The sequence below is a fragment of the Impatiens glandulifera genome, chromosome 4 (assembly GCF_907164915.1).
Source record: "Impatiens glandulifera chromosome 4, dImpGla2.1, whole genome shotgun sequence".
Taxonomy (NCBI): Eukaryota; Viridiplantae; Streptophyta; class Magnoliopsida; order Ericales; family Balsaminaceae; genus Impatiens; species Impatiens glandulifera.
In genome coordinates, this window is record NC_061865.1 from 12,718,437 (window position 1) to 12,744,771 (window position 26,335).

Below are 26,335 nucleotides of genomic sequence, written 5' to 3' on the forward strand. Positions count from 1 at the left end.
TAATTGAGCGGTAAAACAGGCGCGCGAGGGTATTACAGACTTTTCACCGGACAAAAAGGCCCATTTTACCAACTTTATGAACTGTCGGCTTTTTTTGAAATTAAACCTCTTATGAAAGCCAATTCATCAAATTTCCCAATTAAAAAAGAATAGAACAAAGAAAAAGGTTTGTTTAAACAAATATGTTCGGATGTATCTAAGTCGTCCTCCCCTCGTTACCATGTCAATCCGATGTTTGTCAATGGTTACCCTCGTCGTCTTACTCTTATCAATTCAAATCCCTTCTCTTCTATTCTTTTTCACTCTCTGAAGAACAACTACCCAAGCAAGAAGAGAAGAAGAAGATCTCAAAATCTCCCTCAAAACCTCCTAAACCCTAAGTCCCACCTCACAATGACGACCATTCAGCCTCCTCCGCCGCCGCCGTCCTCTTCCAATCGCAGACCCACTTGTCCTTCCTGCGCCAAACCTTCCCGCTTTTGCCTCTGCGTCCGAATCCAAAACCCCAATCTCCGTAACTCCATTGCCGTCACCATTCTCCAGCACACCCTCGAAAAGAAGCACCCTCTCAATTCCGCCAAAATCGCCACTTTAGGGCTGCAAAACGTTGCCGTTGCCTCTGTCTCCGATGTTAACATCCACGCCACTTTTTCCATTCGTGTGATGATGGAAACTCAGAACCCACCCAAAAAAAGTTCAGATTTTGATGAATCTTTATTTTACTTTGACATCGCCAAATACGGAGAGATGAAATCACCACCACTAGAGTCTATCAATCCTGAATTGACAGATGATGCGCTGTCAAAAGGGTTTGTGGTGAAAAAGATTGACAGTGCGGGTTGTGAGGAGTTTGAGATAAATGTTCCAGCAGGATCTATGCTTCTCTTCCCTAGTGAAAGAGCAGTTGGAATTCGGGAGAGGAGGAAGAGTGATGATGGTCATAAAGAAGTAAAGAATTTGATCGTTCTTGATGGGACATGGGCAAAGGCAAAGAGGATGTACAAGGAGAATCCATGGCTGGATCTGTTGCCCCATTTGAAGTTGGAAATGGAGATGATGAGTTTGTACAGTGAAGTAAGGAGTCAGCCAAGGGATGGATGCTTGTCCACCATTGAAAGCATTGTATATGCTTTGAAAGGCTTGGGAGATGAAACTGATCATGGGCTGGATGAACTATTACAGGTCTTTGGCTCGATGGTTGAAGATCAAAGACGATGCAAGGATCAAAGAAGATCAATGACCGGTAAGATTAATTAATTTTTTATTTATTTCATTTGGACTAGATTAGTGTATCATCTCATCAAATCCAACAACATTAATATATATGCCATTAAATTCATTCTGTTTTGTGTTCTTCCTTCTTGTTGTTCCTAAGACATCCTCCTCCTAATTCAGACAATTGCAAAGAGGTAATCCATGTCTGATCTGACATCATGGATTCATCATCTTGATTTCTATGCCAACTCCAAAATACGTGAGTTGAGTTGACTATCCTCAGCTCGCCATGGCCGAAGCTTGCTTCTCTGAAAACAAACCATTCAGGCCGTGGCTTTACATATATAACTGCAAATCAAGCCAATAATAATAGAAAAAAACACTTAAACAACACCAGCAGCAACATACTTGAATGCTAAACCTTCTCTATTCCCTCCATCACCAATTGTAATATGGACAGTACCATAAGGATTCAATCTTTCCATTATACACACGTACCTGCCAAATAACCCAGAGAAATAAAAGATCTCAAATTCGATTCTGAATTAAACCACTTTGATTAGTTCTGGTCTCGAGTCATACTTGAGCGCTCATAAGCATGAACGTGGCCGGCAATAACAATGTCTGCACTGGCACCATATAACAACGGTTCTATTGTGGTCATCATATTATCCCCTTCACCATGATGAGCATAATAACTGTTATACAATGGAACATGAAACACTACAACCAGCCAAGGCCTTTTCTTCATTCTATCCACTTTCAAGAGATCAGTCTTCAGCCATCTGTATTGATCAGAATACATATCATACATGGTGTAACAACTAAGCATGATAACATGAACTCTGACAACATCAAACGAATAATAATGATTCGAACTCGATCCACTCTCCTCAAACGGCATCTTCCATCTACTTTCCTTTTCATGGTTACCTTTCGTACCATCCAAGGCCTCGAACTAGCCAACGGCTGAACTAACTTGCCAAACGTGTCACATCTAGACTGAATATGATCGGCTTAGGACAAGTCTCCCGGGAGTAGGTAAACGTTGTACTCACAATGTTTGATGTGTTCAAGTGTTGTTTTAGTCAACTGGACTGACCTAAATCACCAGTCACAGTAAAAGTTAAGAACCAATTCCCAAACTAACCTACTTTAAACTAACCTACTTTGTTCATTCATTCCCAAACTAACCTACTTTACTATTCAAACTCAATTTTTATATTTAACCTACTTTACTATTCAAACTCAATTTTTATATTTTAATTTTATTATTGTTTTATTATATTTAAACTTATTATTAAATGTATATATTTAAATTATTATTTTTATAAATTAGATTATTTATATTTTGATGTATATATTTATATTTTGATATATATGTTTTAAATTATTATATTTATAAATTTTATAATTATAATTTTAATATATATATATTTACATTTCAATTATTATTTATATAATATAATAAATATTCACTTTACCATCCTCATAAATAATTTGATAAACAGTAATATATTTAAAATATTTTAACCATAACTATATATAATAATTTATAAAAAATAATTACAATAATTCTTCTCTAAATTATTGACAAATTTACTCAAATACATATTCAATTACGTTTTTGTATAACTTTCTTGACCACACCTTTCTTAAAATTTCATTGGAATAAAATTATTATATTTCTTTCAATTATGTGATATTAAGAACTCCAATATTGATTTTCTTTAGCATATATGAAATTATTAACACTATATTTTATATTAGGTTTGTTCATTACTAAACATATTTGACTTATGCTTTTATTATTATTTCTCTAATGTTTAATCTCTTATTTTCCACTTTGGTGACAATTTCAACTATCATGTTTTTTTTATAATGTTTTTGTCATTATATTTACAAAATTCTCATTTATATAATATTAGATTAAACCTTTTAAAATAAAAATAAAATATTATATGAAATAATAATTATAAGTAAATATATATTAAAATATAAATAATTAAATTTATAAAAATAATAATTTAAATATATATTAAAATAGAAACAATCAAGTTTATAAAAATAATAATTTAAACAGTTTAATAAAAATAATAATTTAGATATATATACATATAATAATAATAAGTTTAAATATAAAATAAATAAATAAAAAAAACTGAGTTTAAATAATAAAGTAAGTTAGTTTGGAAAGTTGAACCAAAAACTAGATTAGTTTGGGAATTGGTTCCAAAAGTTAATGGGTATTTAGATGGAGGGGTTTTAATGTTGAATTAGGAACCTAATCATCCACATCTATAGAAATAGATAGTTTCATGTTTCAGGGCCGATTACAGTAGAATGAATCTTTCCTGATTTGTAGAGTAGAGATAAGTGAATAAAGATCAGTATTTTTTATATTTATTCAACTCTATCTATATAAATAAAAAAATGTGATCCAAAATCATACCAAAAATACTTTATGAGATTATATTATTTAATGATGTATATTTATACTTTTTTTTATAATGTTTTTTCTAAGAAAAAGAAGATTGGAGTGTATAATAAATTTGATATCTCTTATAATAAATATGGAAAAGAGAAAAGAAAAAGTAAATTAATAAAATAACATTTTTCTCTCTCTATCTTCTTTCTCCTTTTTTGTTTTGTTATGTAATTACTTTGTTTTGTTTTCCTGATTCAGTCATATTTTCCAATTAAAAATCAGTATTTTTATATTTATTCAACTCTATCTATATAAATATAAATTTCTCTCAATATATGAAAAATTATAAATAAAAGAATGAAGAAGACTAACTTACCGATGTTAACCAATAAAAATATAAATAAATCAAAATTATCTAAAAACAAAAACAATAACTATAAAAAAAAAGTTAAAACAAATTTAATTACTAATAGGATTTTGTGAATTAATGAGATATGAAGAATGAAGAAAGAAGAAGAAAAATAAGAGATGAAGAGTAAAAGAAATTGTGAAAACTGAATAAAAGTATATAAGAACTAAAGAAGAATATATAAGAGTGATTGAAGAAGAAAAATTAAAAAAGAAGAGATAAGAGTTATTGAAGAAGAAGAATAACTGAAGAAGAAGTAGCTGATGAAAAGAAGAAAAGATGAAATGACGGTAGAATATGATGAATGAAAGATATATTAGGAATTAAGGTTTTACTTTAGGGATTATGGGCCTTCTTCATATTGGACTTTGAAGAGAGGAAAAATAAATATTGTTTAAAATTTTAATATTAAATAAAAAAAATATTTATATATTATGAGGCTCGAAAAAGCTCGAAAAAGCTCGACAAGCCATCGAAAAAACTTTATATGAACTCGAGTTTGACTCGAATAATAAACGAGTCGGCTCAAGCTCGACTCGAACTAGGTCAAAGTCAAGCTCAAGTCGAGCTTTGACCGAGCAGCTTGCGAGCGGCTCACAAGCGGCTTGACTCATTTGCAGCCCTAGGTGGTTGTGATGGTGGTTGAATATTTGGTAGGATTAAGGTAAGTTGGACATTTGGTACAAGTAAAGAATCTTGAACATTTGGTGTGGGTAAAGGAGCTTGAACATCTAGTTTTTATAGCATTTTCCTTTGTTGAAGTATTTTTTATGTTTATTTTGTTGTACTATCTTCCTCAATATCCCTAAAATAATTACACCAAATAAGTATTATAATTAAATTCATATCTTAAGTTCAAATAAATAAAATAAGGCTTTTGAATAATACATCGTCAAATTCTGATTCTGATTCTAGAACTAGAACTACTTTTTATTTTCTTTAACTTATTTTAGGCATATCTTATTGTGCGTAGAAGACTTTTTATTAATAAGAAACATAATTGCAAACGAGACAACTGATAGAAATTGGAGAATCTACCCATATGAATTTAATAGGGAAATTTGTAAGACTTCACATTGTGAAATTAAATAATTTATGTGGTATGGGTCAACATGTGATGAGACGAGATCAATCATATACGACAAATTAGTTCACAAAAGTAGAGACAATTTCTTACATTAAATTCTAATATGAAATTGTTAAGATTGTTAGATTCACATAATGTTACATTGTATTATATTATAAATCATTGTCTAGTCCACTTAAGAAGTTCTCATCTATATTTAACATAGCATTCTCTAGTATTTCTAGCAAGCAAGGGTTGCCTCCTCTTTTACCATCTAATATCTCAAGGCCTAATGCTTTCAGAACTAAGTCAGACAAAATATATGGTTTAGTTTCGAGTAATTCTTTTAGAAATGACAATTTTTATCAATTCTATCTCACATTTGAAAGATTTATCAAGTCGAGGAATGATTGAATCTAGTGAACAAGTTAATGAAGAACATTTCAATGCATATGAGGAAATGATATTCAATATTGCATCAAGTAGCCAACCTAGTGTCCAAAATTAAAGTTCAACTTCTAACTCGTATCACACACATCACTTATCTGCAAATTTTTGGGAAGCATTGAACGCGAAACATCAACCAATCTATCCTGGTCATCCAAGTGAGACTAAATTATCTGTCACTGCAAAACTTCTTATTATAAAATCTGAGAGGGCTTTCAACCAAAATCTGGATTTTATTAGATCTTTATTTCCAAAAGATAATAATCTACTAGAGAATTTTTATAACACAAAAAGGTTGTTCAAAGACTTAGGATTGCCTGTAACGAGGATTGATATTTGTATAAACGAATACATGTTGTTTTGGAAGGATGAAAGTGAAGGAGAAGTATGCAAGTTTTGTAAACTTCCCAGATAAAAGGAATATAGTGATAAACGTAGGTCGTACAAACAACTTTTTTATTTGTCATTGGCTCCAAGATTACAAAGGCTTTATGCATCGAATGTGATAGTCAGTCATATGACATGGAATGCTCATCATGTTACTGAAGAAGGGATAATGTGTCATCCTTCAGATGGAGAGGCATGGAAGACATTCGACAACTACTATCCAGAATTTGCAAGACAACATTGGAATATCTGATTGAGACTTTCTTTTGATGGATTTGCACCATTTGGTCGTGTTGGCCCGTTATTTTAACACCTTATAATCTTCCTCCGGGAATGTGCATGACAACTCCATATATGTTCATTTCTCTAATTATTCCGGGGCTAAAAAATCCAGATAAAAATCTTGATATATTTCTTCAACCGTTAGTAGAAGAATTGAAAATATTGTGGAATGACGGTGTGCCTACTTAAGATGTTTCTAAATGAGAAATATTTAATATGAGGGCAATGTTGTTGTGGACAATTAGTGATTTTCCTACATATGGTATGTTGTCTAGATGGAATACTCATGGGCTAGATGGGTGTCCAATTTGTATGAAAAAGTTTAAATTATTTTGATTAAAATACGGTCAAAAGGCTTGCTATTTTAATTCTCATAGGCAATTTTTGCCTCAAAATCATCTCTACAGACTTGATACAAATTATTTACCAAACATCGATTTGAGATGACCTCTCCACCATATAGGCTAAATGGTGATGAAATATGGTTTCATCAATACGAGTATGCTACAAAGAACCCTCACGGAAATCCTCCTAGTTTTAATGATTCTCACAAACGGGCGAAAAAAATCATTTTTTGGGAACTACCATATCGGAGAAAACTTTTATTCGACATAAATTGGATTTTATGCACATTGAAAAAAATATATTTGAAAATGTCATAAATAAGATTATGAATGTTAAAAGTAAGACAAAGGACAACCTTAATGCTCGGAAGGATATGTTTCTTATTTGTAATCGGATAGAATTGCATATTGATCCTCAAAGTTTAACGCATCAGACCAATAAGGCAGCTTACACTTTGACGCGGGATGAAAACATAATTATTTGTCAATGGCTAAAAGGTTTTAAATTTTCAGATGGATATATCTCAAATATTTCTAGATGCATTGATAAAGATGATTTTAGGTTGATTGAATTGAAAAGTCATGTGTTTCTCAAAAGACTCGTTCCTATCGCATTTAGGAGATTATTGCCAAAGTTTGTGTGGGGAATATTGACTGATCTTAATAATTTCATACATGAACTAAGTTCCATATCATTGAATATTTCTAAAATGCAAACATTGAATCAAAAATTCTTGTCACACTTTGCAATATAGAAAAAACATTCCCCCTACATTTTTTTTATTCAATGGAACATCATTTGGTGCATCTACCATATGAAGCCAAAATAGAAGGCCCATTTCAATATAAATGGATGTATCCCTTTGAGAGGTATGTACTTCTACATATATCTTACAAATTTTATTTGTAGTAGTAATATTATTCATTAATATATACATGTCAATGTTGAACTTTTCATAGGTTTTTACAAAATGTAAATCAAAAGGTAAAAAATAATTACAATGCATATCTTCTAGAGGAAATTTCAACATTTGCCTCGTATTATTTTGAATCAATTATGCAATGCAAACGAACACAACCTCAAAGAAACACCGAAGGCCCCATCAACCATTTCGAACCTCCAATTTCTATTTTTAATTTCCTTTGGCGTTCTAGTGGGGCGAGAACTAAAGGATACTTAAATAGTCAAGAAGAGTTAGTTGCTTACACATACGTTCTTTTAAATTGTCCTGAAGTTGAACCATATTACAGGTAATTTCAAAATAGTATCGATTAGTTAACCAAAAATTAATTTGTAATTATTAAATTAATTGTTCTCTTATAGGATGTTTTGTAGTTTGAAAGTTGGATTGCCGAAGATGAAATATATTATCAATTCACATCATGGTTTCGATCTAAGGTGAAAAAATTAACTTAATTATTATGTCATTATATATGTATTTTCGTTTTTGAGGATATTTATTTGCCATTTTTTATATTTTAGATTCTTTTGAGGATCATAGTCAAGTTGCTTCTAAAGGATTGTTGTATTATCTCTCATACGGCCCAAAAAAAAGCGCAACAACATATTCAATGTACTTTGTTAATGGGTTTTTGTGGCGTTCTAGAGATTTTGGATCAAATAAATTAACTATGAATGGTGGTGCTTGTGTGAATGTTCATGATGCGGACTACTATGGACTTCTAGAAGAGGTAATTGAAATAGAGTATCATGGTCCTTGTTTACGCGTCGTTCTATTTAAATGTTTATGGTTTAATCCATCACGAGGTACAAAAGTTGATGCAAATTATAGGATGGTTGACATAAACATAAAATAGAAATATTCTTAATACGACTCATTCATCCTAGCATAACAACTTATACAAGTCTATTATTCCATCATAGTAGGATGAATCATAATAGTGATTGGTTAGCCGTAATAGGACATGTTTTAATTTCAATTTATGAATAGACGTTTAAATTTATATATTATTTCAATTTGTAATTGAAAATTATGATTGACATGTATTGTATTATCAACATGTTATTTTGCTTAGTGAAATAATATTTTAATAGCAATAAATTGCATTAGGTGAAGAGAATGCTAATTTTAGTTTGTATATTTTTTAGGGTTTGAGTTTGCAACATATTTTATAATATATTAAACCATCCTCAAATTTATTTTGTAACTTTTGTTTAATATTTTGTTATTAAAGGAGTTGTAAAATAATTTTAAAAAAATGTGATACATGTTATTTCACAGGAGTTCCAAATATTTTATGTTTTATGTTATAAATTTGCAAGGAAGTTTGCAATTTAATTTTCATTACTATGTTGCGGAATAAGTACCAAAATTTCTATGTACACTTTAATTTACAAAATTAATTATAATTAATTATGTTGCGGAATAAGTACCAAATTTTCTATGTACATTTTAAGTTACAAAATTAATTACAATTAATTACATCTTATAAATATATAATAGTGCAATATGTTTTCCAATACAATTTTCAATATATCATTCCAATACAATTTTCTTCTCATATTCTAACAGTTAAAAAATTAATAAAATTAGAATAATAGATAGTAACAACTAACCAGCATGACGACGGAACTTGAATTTGACTACATTTGAATGATATATTGAATTTTCATTGAATTGCATTGTTATATTTTGAAGACACCTCCTTTTTAATTCTTGGTTAGGACGAAGAAGCATTGAACAAAACAAATATATTTGAGCAAATGGAAAGGATTTGCTACATTATGCTAATTGTGTTTCTACTTATGTTGTGTTGGTGTAAAGGTAACTTATTAAATAGTGATCATTGTCATTTGTCCATTAATATTTTAGGGCAGGTGTTTTATTTATAGTGGGTTTTTTTGTGTGAATATTAAGCAGGACGTTCTAGAAAGAAATTAGTTATGCCACTATTACATTAATTTGCAAATTTTGTAAGAAGCCTTCTAGAAATGAAGACTACTTTATCCCAATATTTGCAATGTGAAAAATGTTGTAAGTGCAAATATTCTTAAATTTTAAAAATACTTATTTCATGTTTATATGATATGGAACACATAATATTGATGTACTGTATTTGGTTTTAGTTAATTGGAAATGCTCTCAAGATAGAAGTACTGCATGTAGAGCCGGTACATTTTAACATGACATGGACACCAATTTGTGATCACATAGATAAAAAGTAATTTTTATTTTCAAGTTGGTATATTCTCTATGAAATTTGACTTAATTTATCTTCAAAATCTAAACAAATCGCACTACTATATAACATAATGTTTAGATTTGTATCTCCCAAATTCGACCTGTTTGAAACAATCTTTAAAAACGCAAAAAAGAATAACACAAGAAGACACAAATTTATAGTGGTTCATTCAAATTGAGCTACGTCCACTTCAGCCGCCACCAGATTTCATTATGAAAAAGAAGAAGGAATACATAATTTTTTCCTCACACTTTATATCTCTAGAATTATGTCTTAACCATGTAAACCCTTAATAATCACATATTTATAGGGTAAATATTCAGGTAATAAACCTAAATAACTCTTGGTCAGGCCCAAGCCCAAAACCAAATACAAACCCAATAAACTCTAATTAACAATGTAGAATTTATTATAAGTGTAGGCTTCATAACTCAACAATCTCCCACTTGGAGACTAACTTCATCATCTCTCGATCGGTAGCGGCTTTCCATTCGGTGTCTTAACTAAGAAGACCAACTGAAGTTGCACACAACTTCAGATTCTCATTTGTCACAGCTTTCGTCAACATATCAGCTGGATTCTCACTCCCGGGAATCTTCTCAAAAGCTTATACTCCATCTTCTAAAGCTGACCGGATGAAATGATAACAAACCTGTATATGCTTCGTCCTGCCATGATAAATAGGATTCTTTCCCAAATGAATGGAACTTTGACTGTCTTATCGCAACACACTTCCCTCGTAATTTAGACTCAATTCTATTAAGTATCGTAGTATCCACTTTACTGCTCCCAATGTTGTCTACCTGGGTTGCTCATGAACCTGCTAACAACTCCCATTGCATGTGATATGTCTAGTCTTGAGCAAACTATCGCATACATAATACAACCAATGGTAGAGGCATACGGAATAGTGACCATGCAATTTTTCTTCTCCTCTGTTAAAGGCGACTGATCTTTAGATAGTCCGAAGTGACTAGCTAAGGGGGTAGTAGCTGGTTTTGCATCATACAAGTTGAACCTGCTAAGAACTTTCTTCACATATTCTTCTTGTGAAAGTTTAAGAACTTTCTTCATCCCTGAAAATTCTCATCCCAAGGATTTGTTTTGTAGCACCCAAATCCTTCATTGCAAACTTTTCAGACAACTCTTTCTTGAGCTTGTTAATCTCATATAAACTTGCTCCAGCAATCAACATGTCATAAACGTAGAGGAGCAGAATAATGTACGATTTATCAAACCTCTTGATATAGTAGCAATGATCAACTTCACACCTCAGAAAATTGTTACTTTTCATGAAGCTATCGAACTTCTTATACCATTGCCTTGGAGCCTGTTTCAAACCATACAAACTCTTCTGAAGCTTACACACAAGCTCATCTTTTCCTTTAATTTCAAATCATTCTAGTTATCGCATATCAATCTCTTCATTTAAATCACCTTGAAGAAAAGCAGTTTTGACATCCATTTGTTAAAGATGAAAGTCTTCTTTCACAACCAAACTCATAATAGTTCTGATTGTCCTCAATTTAACTACTAGAGAGAAGATCTCATTATAGTCAATACCTTCTTTCTATTGAAATTATTTCACAACAAACTTTGTCTTGTACCTCATGGTTTTATAATGTTCTTCTTTAATCCTGAAGATTCATTTGTTGTGAAGTACTTTCTTTCCCTTTGGTAGCTCAGTGAGCTCCCAAGTATGATTCAACGTCAAAGAGTTCATCTCATCTTTCATCGTATACTCCCACTTAACTGATTCATCATATTTTATTTCTTCCTCATAGAATTCAGGTTCACCTTTATCTATCAACAAAATATAGTTCATAGATGGAGACCACCTCTTAACTGGTTTTGATTCCTTGACGATCTTCTCAACTGTATAACCGGTGTTTGCTAATTTACCTCTAGGGCCACGTTCTCAACGATTTCATCTTCAACAACACATTGTTCTTCTTCGACAATCAGTATATATCCAGTTGAAAATTCTCTGAAATCAACTGTACCAGTCTCTTCCAACTTTGAATCACCATTTGATGTCTTCCCAACACAATTTTTGTAGAGAACTTGTTCATTGAAGATAACATTTCTGCTACGAATGATCTTCCGATTTTGATTATCCTAGAAACGATAACCAAACTCGATATCACCATAACCAATGAAAAAACATTTATTAGACTTTGGATCAAGCTTGCTCCTATCACATTCATTAATATGAACATATGATAAATAACCAAACACTTTCAAATAAGAAATGTTTACCTTTTTTTTCTCCAGGCTTCTTCAAGAATTCTGAATTCAAGAGGAATAAAGGGTCCCCTATTTATCAAATAGGCAACAGTATTGATAGATTCTGCCTAAAAGGTTTTAGGAAGCCCTGCATGCAATCTCATGCTTCTAGAACGCTCGTTCAATGTTCGATTCATTTGTTCAGCTACTCCATTCTCTTGAGGCATTTGTGGAACAGTCTTCACTATACTAATCTCATTCACAACACAATACTCTTTGAAATTTGAATTGATATATTCACCTCCATTGTCGGATCTCAAACACTTTACTTTCTGATTTGTTTCATTTTCAACCAAAGTCTTCAATTTCTTGAAAATAGAAAATACTTCAGACTTGTGCTTAATAAAATATACTCATACCTTTCTTGTCGAATCATCTATTAAGGTCACGTAGTATTGTGATTCGTCAATAGAAGAAACAGGTGCAGGTCCCCACACATCAGTGTGTACCAACTCTAGCCTTTCTTTCTTGAGCTCCTTCACAATCTTTAAGAAACTCACCTATTTCTCTTTTCCAAGAATGCAGTTTTTACATAATTGATGTTCAACAGAATTCAATTCTAGAATCTGTCCATTCTTCAAAATAATTTTCATCCATTTTCGCTCATATGGACCAACCTGCAATGCCACAACTCATTATTCTTCGAGTCATCAACTACAACAGCAACTGTTTCTCTACAAGTTGAAGTCATGTATAACATTTCAATTTTGTGACCTCGAGCAACAACTATTGCTTCTTTAGTCACCTTCCACGCACTGTTTCCACAACTGAAATTGTGACCTTCTTCATCAAGTTGTGTAATAGAAATCAGATTGCGCATTAAACCTGGAATGTGTCTCATCTTATTAATCTTCCAAATAAAATCATTTGTCATCTTCAATTTGATGTCACCCATGCCAACAATATCCAGTGGCTCACCATTTGCGAGATAAACTTTCCCATAGTTTCCAACCATATAATTCTCCATTAATTCTTTGTGGGCAGTGGTGTGGAAAGACGCTCCCGAGTCCAAAACTCATAAATCTATCGGGCTATCAACAAACAAAAGTAACGCATCAGTGATAGATTCTGTAACAACGTTGGCTGCATCATTTTTATCATTACCGTTTCTCTTCGGTGCTTTGCAGTTCCTCTTTAAATGACCTTGTTTACCACAATTCTAACACTCAAATATCCGCCCAGACTTGGACTGACTCCTCCTGCACCTCGACATAGATCTGCTCTTACCTCGGTTGAAATTTTTATCATTACCTCTACCCCTGTTTTCCACATTCATAGCAGAACCTTTGAATGTTTCACCAGAATCTTTACGAACCTCTTCAGCAAGAATACGATCTTTAACTTCAACAAATTTCAGTTTAGCATTTCCAACTGAATTACTAATTGTTGCCCTCATAGGTTCCCAACTATTTGGTAGAGATGCTAACAAAATCATGGTACTAACTTCATCCCAAAATCAATCTCAATAGATAGTAATTGATTCACATTGTATTGAATTCATTTAAATGAGTAATGATTGAAGTACCATCATCCATTCTTAAGTGAAAAAGTTTTTTCATTAAGTGTACATTATTGTTAGTAGATGGTTTCTCATACAAATCAAAAAGAGCTTTCATCAGACCCATGGTGGTCTTCTTCTTTTTCTACATTGTGAGCAACCGTCTTGACTAGCGTCAATCGGACAACTCCCAAAACCTGTCTATCAAGGAGTTTTTATTCAACTTCATCCATCTTCTTTGGTTTCTCACTCAAAGGAACATGAAGTTTCTTTCCATAGAGATAATCTTCAATATGCATTCTTCAGAAGGCATAATCTGTCCCATCGAATCTTTCAATGTCGTGTCATAAACTGTTCTCACTTGCCTTCATTTCTAATGCTCAGATCTAGCCTAACTGCTCTGATACTAGTTGTTATAATTTGTATCTCCCAAATACGACCTTCTTGAAACAATCTGTAAAAAATGCTAGAAAGAAAACACAAAAAGACACAGATTTATAGTGGTTCACTCAAATTGAGCTACGTCCACTTCATCCGTTACTAGATTTCACTATGAAGAAGAAAAAGAAGGAATATAGAGTATTTGCCTCACACTTTATCTCTCTATAATTCTTTCTAACTTTTGTAAACTCTTAATAATCACATATTTATAAGGTAAACATTCAGGTAATAAACCTAAATAACTATTGGTCAGACTCAAGCCCAAGCCCAAAACCAAATACAAACCTACTAAACTCTAATTAAAAATGTAGAGTTTATTATAAGTGTCCATAACTCAATAGATTGGTGAGTTCGAGTCGTTGCTCCTAATTAAGGAGAAGAATAGTGAGATCTTTAGTTCTCATTAGTTGGACCCTAGTTGTGACAACAACGAAAAAAGGATCGTATTCGGGGACAAGACCTTCTAAGGTTTGATTAAAAGATCTAAATCAGATACCTTCTCTCCAATAAATTAAGAAAATCGAAAACAATGTTATGGATAGTAGATATTTCAAGAGAATCTTTGATGATTTGTGTTTAGATCTCTCTTCAATGTAGGTTAAGGTTTTTCAGCAATGATGATTGTCGTCGAGTTTCTTCTCCTTATCTCCTCCTAATCTTTCTACAAAAAAAATATTCTTCTCATCTTTTTCTTGGTTGTGGAGAATTACTTCTTATTTATAGTTGCTTTGGGATTAAAGACTCATTAGCCTTTTTGATTTTTTGAAAATATCCATTTAATAAAAAATCGTTTAAACATAACGATAAAAGCATGACATGAAAAAAATTTATGTACAAATTGATTACATTAGAATAATTAATTGACTCGAAAATCTTAAAAAGGGCACTAAGATCTCCACACGAATCTACAAATTTTCCGGATCTAATCTCTGACATCGTCATGATAATGACATTGCGAATAATTCTTAACGGCCTACTTTCGTCGTTAAAAATTCTCCGATTTCTTTTCATCTTTTAAGTCTCGTATTTTTAGTCGCCCAATCCATGCATCCAATGTGGAACAAATATATAGGCACTTATTTATTCTAAAATATTCTCTTTTCCGCCCTTTTTTATTCTTCTAGAATTTTCTCTTTCCCACCTTTTTTTTAATTCTAATTTTAAAAATCTCCAAATTCCCCTAAAAATATTCCCTCTTTATTAGTTCAACATTTAATTAATTTAGGATCCAACATGACACCGTTCCGAATCAATTATTTTTACGTATGCCGTGCAATGACCCTATTTATAAATTTTAGAAAATACTTTTAAAATTGGTTCGATATTCCTAAAAGTTATAAATTTGGAGAGTATAAAAAATGAGTGTCTATAACGTTGTTCAAAAATAATATGTGATGAGATAGAAAACAAAATGTTTGAATACCTGAGACAATAAATATTATGTGGATTCTTTAGTTTGTGCAGATAAATATGTAAGTTTAACATTTTGAATTTTAAGGAGGACTTTATAAAATGAAATTGATTATACCATATTTCATTCCCAAATTTTGTGGAAACTTTCTACGAACAAAGACTACATAATCCCATGATTGAAGTGTGAAAAACGTTGCAAGTGAAAAAGTTATTAAATTATAGTTTACGTGAATTGCATTTTTTTTTATATGATAACTAAAACATAGTATTATTGTATATCGAGTTTATATCATTATTGGAAATGCTCTCAAGATAGCAGTAGTGCAAATCCTATAATCTTTAACATCACATGGACACAAATTTGTGATACCAACTGTAAAAAGGTAGGTTTTTATTTCCCATTTGGTATATTCTCTATGAAATTTGAGTTAAACTATCTTCCAAATCTATATGAAATTGCACTATTATATAACCCATTTTGAGTTGTCAATATTTGCGTTTTAGTCCCAAAAGGTGTATCAAGAACTAGTTACTAGAGCAGAGTTGGAGTTAGGAATGAGATTGATGATGAATATTCAATGACTTTGCTCTATCAAATTCACCTGGAGTTCGGTGCTTCATTCAAACCTCGCAACACCGAAGAACTTCATAGAGGAGTTCATCCATTCAACTAATATTGATGGTGACGCAAATATAAACTTGATCAATTACTTTAATTTTAATCAAGTAAGGACTCTCATTGAGATTTTCTTGTTATTTTATCAAAATAAAATCCCTATTATATGAACATATTTTCATCAACTTGAACACGCACCCTTATCACTACTGTGTGTCATGCATAATATGGGTTGATTTTTTTTTTTGTTTCTAATGTCATCTATAATGAATTTAGGGGATTTTATACTGCTCCAATTTTTGTTGACATTTTTTTTCATTTCTTAGTAGCTATGTTATTATAGATGAATACTTTTGTGCAAATGTCTCATGTTTTTGTAGAAATCATGGACCAAGTTTGCTGAGATTCACCTAATCGCAGCGTGTGAAAACTATTGCAATCAGGAATGTGCAGAAAATTAATGATTGAAATCGAATCGTTGAGTTATTTATTGTTTTAAATGTTAATTCATTACTATATGTTATTATAATCTATATTTATATGGGTCATCATCACTAATTTTTTCATTTTTGCAGACAAATGAAAGAAAGAAATAGCTATGTAAGTTCGAGTGTTCGACGATATTGTGGACATGTTTTAAGTTCTTAGAGCTTACTAGGTTGATCTGATCAGGTTTTACCTTTGTTTTGTTTTTTAAACATGTCACATGTCGGTGAAAATTGGTTTTAATTGGAGTGTTGATTATAAAAAATTATTATAAGAGATTAAGGCCTGAACTGATGAAAATAAAAACTGATAATTCTTTGAATTATATATTAAATTTGACTAAATTTGAATTATATATTCAATTTCAATGTAATATTGTTATAATGAAAACCTTTGTTTTCCCATTTATGGTACCCATTGCCAAGTGCCCACTAGACTCTCTCTTTGTGCATAATTTCGAATGTTATCCGTTCTGATACGTAGACCGGCAAGAAACACCTAAGCAAAGGTAAATTCTCTTTGATAAAATGGATCTGTTTAATACGAATAAGTTGTTCTTCCATCTGGTTAGTCAGGAAGTTCAAATGTTTTGTTTGAATCTTTTTTTCGTTTTAAGGAATTGGTTAGTCATCCAATAGTAGATAGTATTGGATCAAAGAAAGAGAACAAAGAATAAAATAATTGTAATCAATACATAAATTGTTTTATTTTATTAGATCGAGATTAACATGCTCTTTCTTGACCTAATTACATAATTTTTGTTATTAATTATTTTTGTTTTTTTTTTCTTTTACTACGTTGTTTGTTTTATTTTCATTCAGAAAAGGAGCCAAAAAAAAGTGTGAATTGTACAAATTAAATTACCAATCTTATCAAATAAGAGGCTCCGGACTGACCCCTGAATTCGGTTCTTATTATCCCGCGTGTTATGTGATCTCTTTACTTTTCAGGCTTAGACTTTGCTCTTCTATCGCGGAGATCGAGTCAATACAAAACCAAACAAAGAGGGATAAACTAAAAGGAAAGGCAATTCGCCGAAAGTGGCTAAGTCGGCCGACCGGAGAATTGTGCCAAAAAGGGTAGGTTGATCTCGAGATTGACTTTCATTATATGTTCTAGTTCAAGAGTTCATACTATGTAATAAAGAATTTGATTTTCTCATCAGATTGAGAACCAATTTCTGTTATACCTACCTTTCAAACAATTTTTCTCAAATTACCCATCTTTCCATTCACTTTTCCAAACTACCCACTTTTCTCCCTCTAAATTCTTAATTATTCTTTTAATTACACATCTTTCACACTAATTCACTAATTACGCTATTTTATAAATATAAATATATATAATTAAATTAATAATACATGTATTAAATAATATATTACATTAATATTAAAATAATACATATATATAAATATAACATATAATTAAAAATATAAATTATAAATTAAACAATTTAAATAAATATTATACACTAAAATAAATTAAATACATTACATAAACTTTTAATATTATATATTAAAATAGCACATATATTACATAAATATTAAAATAACACACATATTTTATTTTTACTTAATTTTATAAATATAATATATATAATTAATATTATAAACTAAAATAAAATATTATATACTAAATAAAATACATTACATAAAATTTTAATATTATATATTAAAATAAAATATACTATATTATATAAATATTAAAATAATACATATATTACATAAATATTAAAATAAGACTTATATTTTACGTAAATATGTAAAATATTTTTATTTTTTTAAAATTTATATAATTTATTTTATTTTAAGATTTTTTAAATTGATTACTTTTATAAATATTTTAAAGTTTAGTTAATTTATTTTAAAATTTAATTTATTTTATTTTATTTTAAGTTTATGTTATATATTATATTTTAGTTTATAATATTTATTTTAATTATTTAATTTAGTATATTTAGTTTTAATTATATATATATATTATGTTTATTAAATTAAGTACAAATAAAATATATAAATAAAATATATGTATTATTTTAATATTTATGTAATAGATGTGTTATTTTATTATTTATATAATATAATATATTTTATTTTAATATATAATATTAAAGGTGCATGTAATATATTTTATTTTAGTTTATAATATTATTTTAAATTATTATATTTTTAATGTTTATTTTTAATTATATATTATATTTAAAAACTTAAGTAAAAATAATATATATATATTATTTTAATATTAATGTAATATATTTTATTTAATATATGTTTTATTATTTTTAATTATATATATTTATATTTATATTTATAAAATAGAGTAATTAGTGAATTAGTGTGGAGATATGTAATTAAAAAGATAATTAATGATTTAGAGAGAAAGATGAGTAATTTAGGAAAGTGAATGGAAAGTAGGTAATTTAAGAAAAGTTGTTTAAAAAGTGGGTAGAACAGAAATTAGTTGAACCAAGTTCCTATTTTTATTTCCATAACGGAAAAGCTACTCAATAAAGCATCTCCCCTCTCATTAATTATAGACTCTAAATAATAATAATAAAAAATATTGTCAAGTGAGACAGTGGATACCTATGCATAACCAAAAAAGTATTTAATAACTATTATTTTTTTAAAAGTAAATATTTAAATACCATGATTCTGTGAATCTATACCCAGATTTCATTAATCATAATAAAATATCTTGATTTTGTAAATCTAGGCCCCTCATTCAAACTTAGAACATTCTAACAATTTACAAAAATACTTAGAGAAGTATTGTGAACGGTGGTCGAAGCATTGAAACACAGCATTATTGATACATGGTTAGTCAAATCTTGATTTTTCTATTTCCTATTTTTATTTTCTATCTTCTTCATTGTGAGTTTCTAAAAGAAAATGACAAGTTTTTACAAAAAGAAAGGATTTGTTAATAAGAACATTGGGGTTTTCATTTTCCTTGCACCTTTTCCAATTTTGATAATATGATAGCTAAATTGTTTTTGATTTGATAATTGTTTGACAAAAGTTTTCTTTATATATATATAAAGAAAATGCATGTGTTAGTAAATAAAGAATGATAATTGTTTTGCATTATTCGAACAGAGACTTTGATCCAAATTCTCTACTTAAGAGGGTACAAAAGCAGCGCTTCCCAAAAGTAACCAGAATCACAATGGATAGACATCCAGCAGGATCTAGGAAGAGTGGGGGCAAAACAAGTGAAGCTGTAAGATTTCCTCTTATTAGAACAATATTTGCTTGGTTGATTTATCACAAAATTATACAAGAAAACACAATTGTTCGATACATGAACATTAAGAACAACCAAACTCTATTAAAGGGAACAATCAAAAGTCATGGCATCTTATGCCAGTGTTGCTCTCAAATACTAACAATAATGGAATTTCAAACACACGCGGGTTGTGGAGGTCAAACACGACCATTTGGAAACATTTTTAATGAGATGGGAATATCATTATTGGAATCCATGAATAAACTTTGGGATATAACACTAAAAGGAGCTAAATGTCTTGAGCGCAACGAAATAGAGCGAAGAAACAAAGCAATTGATGGGTATGGTGTTGCATGTGTTATCTGCGCAAATGGAGGGGATTTGCTACGTTGTGTCAATTGTGTTTCTAGTTATCACCTACGTTGTGTTGGTGTAAAGGTAACTTATTAAAATGTAATATTTTGTCGTTTGTTCATTAATACCTTACGACAAATGTTTACTTATAGTGAATTACTTGTGAATTTTAAGCAGGATGTTCTAGAAGGAAATCGGTTATGCCCCTATTGCATTTGCAAATTTTGTGGGAAACCTTCTACAAACAAAGAATATTTGATCCCATGTTCGCAATGTGAAAAACGTTGTAAGTGAAAATGTTTGTAAATTTCACAACTACTTGAATTGCATTTTTTTTATATGATATTGAAAATATAATATTATTGTATATTGATTATAGATCATTGGAAATGCTCTCAAGATAGGAGGACTGGAGAGCCTTTAATTTTGAACATCACATGTACACCAATATGTGATTACAAATGTAGAAAGGTTGTTTCTATTTCCCTTTTGTTATATATATGAAATTGCACTATTATATAACACTATTATATAACATTGCACATTGAGTTGTAAATATTTGTAATTTTGGCTCAAAAGGTATATCAAGAACTAGTGAGTAGAATTGCGGTTCAAAATGAGCTTGGCGATGGATATTCAATGACTCTGCTCCATCGAATTCCCCAAGAGTTTGGAAAATCGTTTGATGAGGTGTATCGAAATGTTGTTGGTCATTCAAACCTTGCAATAGCAAAGAGACTAATGGAAGATTCCTTTAATTCTACTAATGATGGTCACACAAGTATCAACTTGATCAATCATTTTATTTTTAATCAAGAGTAAGAACTCTCATAGATTTTTTTCTGATTATCTTATCAAAAATAAATCTATTGAGTTTTTTTTTCCTTCTCAGGTCACCTTTCTCCATAATCGATTTTAATGGATTTTATACTGCTGTTTTGGAGAAGGATGGGGTGATCATCTCAGTCGCATGTCTAAAGTACTTTTTATTGACATGTTTATTCATTTCTTTGAAGGTATATATTATATTCTAGATGAATAGTTATGTACAAATGTTTCATGATTTCGTAGAGTTCATGGGACCAAGCTTGCTGAGATTCCCCTAATCGCAACATGTGAAAACTATCGCAATCAAGGAATGTGCAGAAAATTAATGACTCAAATTGAATCGGTGAGTTATTTATTGTTTTAAATTTTAAATCATTATCATAATCTATATTTATTTAGTTAAGCATCTCAACACGTGACAATTTCCTCGCTTCAGACTCTTAATCATCTTAAAGTTGAGAACTTGATTATTCTATCCACCAAAGAAATGGTTGGTATGTGGATGAAAAACTATGGATTTAAGGAGATTGAGAGTTCACTAGCAGAGGATCTAGTGCATAGAAGTGCATTGATGTTCCATGAAACTATAAGATTATACAAGAGATTAACCCCTAATCAGGTTTTCATAAGCTCTTTATTATTTTTGTTTGTGCACATATGTGCATTGTCTTAGTGTTCCATGCTCTAACTAAGCCTATGTACTTTATTTTTTTGTTCTTGCAGACAATTGAAAGAAAGAAATAAGCCTATGGACTATGCTGAAGATTTTATAGCTTATTTTGTCTTGTTTTATGACTTTCTTTGCATTTTTCTCTTTTTTACCTTTGTTGTAATGTTTGCTCCTGTTTTAATTTTGTGGACATGTTGGCGACAAAACTTAAATTGGTTTACATTTGAAGTGTTGATGATCGATGAGGAATCTTTAAAGACACAAAAACTCAATTAAGGAAACTAAATAAATTTATACTACTATACTTTTTCGGAAGTAGTCTAGGATTGACAAAGTAGATGATTATGTATGGATTTTATTTGAAGTTTATTTTCTAACTATGGTTTATTTTCACATTATAATAATTTGGGCTCTAATAGAAATAGATTTGATGCAACCAAAATTAAATTTGTTCACCTCCCTAAAATATTTAATAGTGCTACCTCATTCTTTGTTCAGCAAAATTTACAAATCAATTTGTCACAATTATTGAGTTATCACAGCAATTCTGAGCTGATATGATGTGCAAGTTCCAAAATAGTATTAATATGCTAGACATCTTTTATTTTGAAAACACGATCTTATATTATTTTTCAACTATGCAATCTATAAAAGAATTAATGATCGGGATCAACATTTATATTTGCCTATTTCTCTACTTATTGTCAATAAATTCCTCCATCTCAGTGTCTTCCTCAATAAAATACTTATTGATATTATTTACGAATTTCAATATCAAATCAATCTTTCAATTAAATAAACATCTTTATGTCATTGGGGGTATGGGGATATTCATTTTGAATTAAAAATATTGAAACAGTAGAGAAGGGAGTGATTAATAAGAGGTTTAGATGCAAGTGTCATGATAGGGAACAAAAATTTGTATGGAATAGAATGATCTGACATTGTACCAGTCATCTTATAAATATGACACGTATTAATTAGTCTCTATTTTAAATTTTACATGTCACCCTGAAATTTATTTAATAACTTCTCTCTCATAATTTTTTTTATTTAAATAAATTATTTAATATTTTCTTTTTTTTTAACTTTATTATAAATATTCACTTAATTTAAAATTAAAAAGATAAATTTTTAATTTTTAATTCAAAATACAAAATACTAATATTCATAATAAAAAAAAATATATTATAATATAAGAGAGAGTTATAATATTAGATATAAACTGAATTTTTAATATATATATATTATAAGAAAAAGAAAGGGACTTTTAAAGAGAAATAAAAAAGATAAATTTAAAGAAAATAAATAATAATTTAATATATTATATATATATATATATATTTAATATTTATTATATATATTTATAATTTTATATATTTTTAAAAATATATATTTATATATTTTATTAATTTGATTTATTCACTCTTCCTTATTATTATTCATTTTAAAAATACAAAATAAATTAATTAATTATTAACGAAAAAATGAATAAAGAAAAAAAAAACATTTATTTAGATTAAAAAAATAATTATTTTTTATTTATCTTCTTATTCTTTCTTTTTTATATATATATATATATATATATATATATTAATTTTTTCATTTATTAACTTTTAAAATATATGAATAAATTAATTAATTCAAATATATAAATATATAATTCTAAATTAATAGATAAAAAACAAAAAAAAATATAAATAAAGAGATGAGAGAAAAATTATTAATAAAAAGAATAGAGATAAATAAATATTTTGATCTAAGTTTAGTTATCCATCCTAATCACCTCATTAGCTAAACTAAATTTTTTTACTCTCCTATCATTAATCTAGATGCAAATACTTGTTTTTATTTTCACCTCTCCACCATTCAAAATATCAATATTAAAAAGATATAAAATTTCAACTATCCAATTTGAAAAGAATTGTCTGCAAACTGCAATTCAATAATTCTCCAAGTAATTTTGTAATATTCGTGGATGAACTCCGACTTTAGTTAAAAATTAATTTATGTTTCTTTTGTCCCTTTGCCTTTTCTTATAGAGAAATGACTAGGTATAGGTAAAGAGAATTTGAGAAAGAATAAGACAGAAAATGACAGGCATAATCGATTAACCAAAAACTAATAAATTTCTCACTCTATTAATATACCCTAGTAATATAGTGACACATTATTAGTTCACTGAGGTTGACTTAAACCCACCCTCTTATAAAAAAGAAAAAACCTAAGTCTCTTCTTATGAACTAATTTCTTCCCTTATTATGTATATATACTAATTCTTTCCATAAGCCATAATTGGTTTCCTTTTTGTTTTATTTTAATTTGCAAGCAATATATTTTATTTTATTAATTATTATTCCACCAATCTCTTTTTTTTATTATTATTATTTAAATTTCAGGTATTTATATTTCTAATTCTCAAATACATAGAATCTCATCCTCCTTAATATTTTTTTAATTTTCTTATATAATTTTCATCTTTTTAATTTAAATAATCATTAACTTAATTATGTATATAATATTTATTATTGTTTTTATTTATGTTGAATTTAATGTAAACCATGACAATATTGTATTATTTTATTAATACTCCACACATTTTACACATTTTTTAGACATAAATAATTCAATCAACTCATTTAATAATGATGATATTAGAAAGTTTGCAACAAAGTTTATCACGAAGATTTCAGGGATGAAGACATATCATTATGTTGAAATATGAATTGGTATATTATAAACATGATATGTGATGAAGAATTTAAAAGTTTTACACTTATTGAGTTGTGTTAACAACTGATCGAGAGTGGACGAACAAAAATTTATGTTATGTTGACTATATTGATTTATCTTCCTTTAAAATTACTTTTTCTACCACAACTATTAAACGAACATTTTCAGAAAGGAAGAAAATAAAAACGAAACTTCGCAATAAAGTGGATGATGATTTTCTTACCGAATGTTTGACACTCGAGATTTAGCTAAGGATAAAGAAATATATTTTATTATACATTATTTTTATTTTTTAAATATCGTAAAAATCAACTTATTTAAATATTATAAAATATTTTTTTATATTTTAGAAATATATATATATATATATATATATATATATATATATATATAATATTTAAGCCTACCCATCCGTCCTACTTATAATAATGTTTTGTTTACTTATTTTCTAAAAAACATGAACATGAAAAATATTAGTATAAGCTATAATTCCATATAATTAAGATTCACATGAAACTAAAATATGTATTGTCGATGAAAAAATGGTTTATTATATTCTAACTAAATTAATATTTCATTTTAATGATCAATTTTAATGGTTCTTACTTTAAGGTTTAAATAAATAATTTTTAATAAACATCTCAACCTTTTATTATTTCTACCTCAATTACATTTTTCAATTTATTAACTAAAATTTTAAAATATCTTTTTACTTTTTTTTTATTAAATATTGATAATTATAAATTCATATTATATATATAATGAATTATTTTTCATTCTTCAAATAATTACTTTAATTTTGGATATAAGGTATCTCTAAAATTTAATGAGACTTCAGTATAATCAACACTTCCCAGTAGTAACAAGGATAGTAAACAAGAGGCGAGTTATCAAAGGGGACTATAATTACAAGAAAACGAAAGGGGGGAAATGTTGAAACTCTTCTTTTTACCCATAATTTACAATTTTCAAAATTTGCAATTGTCGACCTAAAACACCAAATTCGAAACCATTTGAAGCCACATAAATGTTATAGTCATAATGATGATTTTCATGCAAATTTCAGAAAGAGGAGAAGAAAAATTTACCTTTTGAAGTGTAAGAAACAAAAGGGAAAATTCAAAATTGGCACTCGATACTCAACATATTCCTTATGTCCGAGAAAATACAAATACAGAGTTTGGGGCGACGAAACATGGAGGGGAAGATTTTTGTCCTTCAAATTGGGGTTTTCTAATCAATTTAGCATGCAATGTTAGTTCTAAGATGTTCTTAAGGATGGGTAGAACTATTATGAATTCATTATGCTCCAATTCATGTAACACTCTTTAATTTAATAATAACCCAATTTGTATCAATTTTTCTTATTTGTGTATTGCATTGTTGTTGTTTTTTACTATAATTGATGATCCAAATTCATTCTCTATTTGTTGTTTATCACTTCCCATCTTCCAAGATCGATCTAAATCGAATAAATCACACTAGTAAAAATAGGTCTTTTACCGAAAGTATAATCTCTCGGTAAAAACCCTATATCTGTCGGTAAAGGTCTTTCTCTGACAACTCGTCAGACTGTCGACATATGTCGGTATTGCACTTGTCAGTAAAGGTATAGAGACCTAAGCCGACATATTTCATATCTTTCGGCATATCCTTGTCCGAAAGATATTATTAGATCTATCGACATTAATTTTAAAAATAACATTTCAACATAGATCGTATTTCTTCTAATTAGGCTAACAACAACTTGGATATATAAAAACCCAATAGGCTATTTAATCTTTATTCAGGTAAATACTGAAAGATTTATTGAAATCTTTCGGAAATGCTTTACTGCATTTACCAAAAGATATAGTGAAATCTTTCGTAAATGCTCTATTGTATTTACCGAAAGATATAGTAAAATCTTTCGGAAATGCTCTATTGCATTTACCGAAAGATATAGTAAAATCTTTCGGAAATGCTCTAATGCCTTTACCGAAAGATATAGTGAAATCTTT

At 29.1% G+C, this 26,335-nt stretch overlaps 2 protein-coding genes and 1 pseudogene across 2 annotated transcripts; 2 read left to right on the forward strand and 1 right to left on the reverse strand.

The window, feature by feature from the left end:
* Window positions 1-193: 193 nt before the first annotated feature.
* On the forward strand, window positions 194-1,339 carry LOC124934406. Its single transcript, XM_047474933.1, has one exon. It carries the CDS (start codon window positions 232-234, stop codon window positions 1,255-1,257), a length of 1,026 nt encoding a protein of 341 aa, XP_047330889.1. The 5' UTR covers window positions 194-231; the 3' UTR covers window positions 1,258-1,339.
* On the reverse strand, window positions 1,337-3,591 carry LOC124934752 (annotated as a pseudogene).
* A 16,099-nt stretch (window positions 3,592-19,690) lies between these two features.
* LOC124934753 (increased DNA methylation 1-like) lies at window positions 19,691-21,676 on the forward strand. Its single transcript, XM_047475261.1, has 8 exons — window positions 19,691-20,188; window positions 20,282-20,390; window positions 20,484-20,575; window positions 20,684-20,922; window positions 20,997-21,083; window positions 21,176-21,275; window positions 21,369-21,551; window positions 21,656-21,676. Exons 1-8 carry the CDS (start codon window positions 19,691-19,693, stop codon window positions 21,674-21,676), a joined length of 1,329 nt encoding a protein of 442 aa, XP_047331217.1.
* Window positions 21,677-26,335: the final 4,659 nt, after the last annotated feature.

Bases quoted from the DNA above. Each gene is read 5' to 3' on its own strand.
- LOC124934406 (XM_047474933.1), top strand. From the start codon at position 232: ATGTTTGTCAATGGTTACCCTCGTCGTCTTACTCTTATCAATTCAAAT.
- LOC124934753 (XM_047475261.1), top strand. From the start codon at position 19,691: ATGGATAGACATCCAGCAGGATCTAGGAAGAGTGGGGGCAAAACAAGT. The intron at 20,576-20,683 runs GTTGTTTCTATT...TTGGCTCAAAAG, and splicing joins GTGATTACAAATGTAGAAAG to GTATATCAAGAACTAGTGAG. The intron at 20,923-20,996 runs GTAAGAACTCTC...TTTCCTTCTCAG, and splicing joins CATTTTATTTTTAATCAAGA to GTCACCTTTCTCCATAATCG.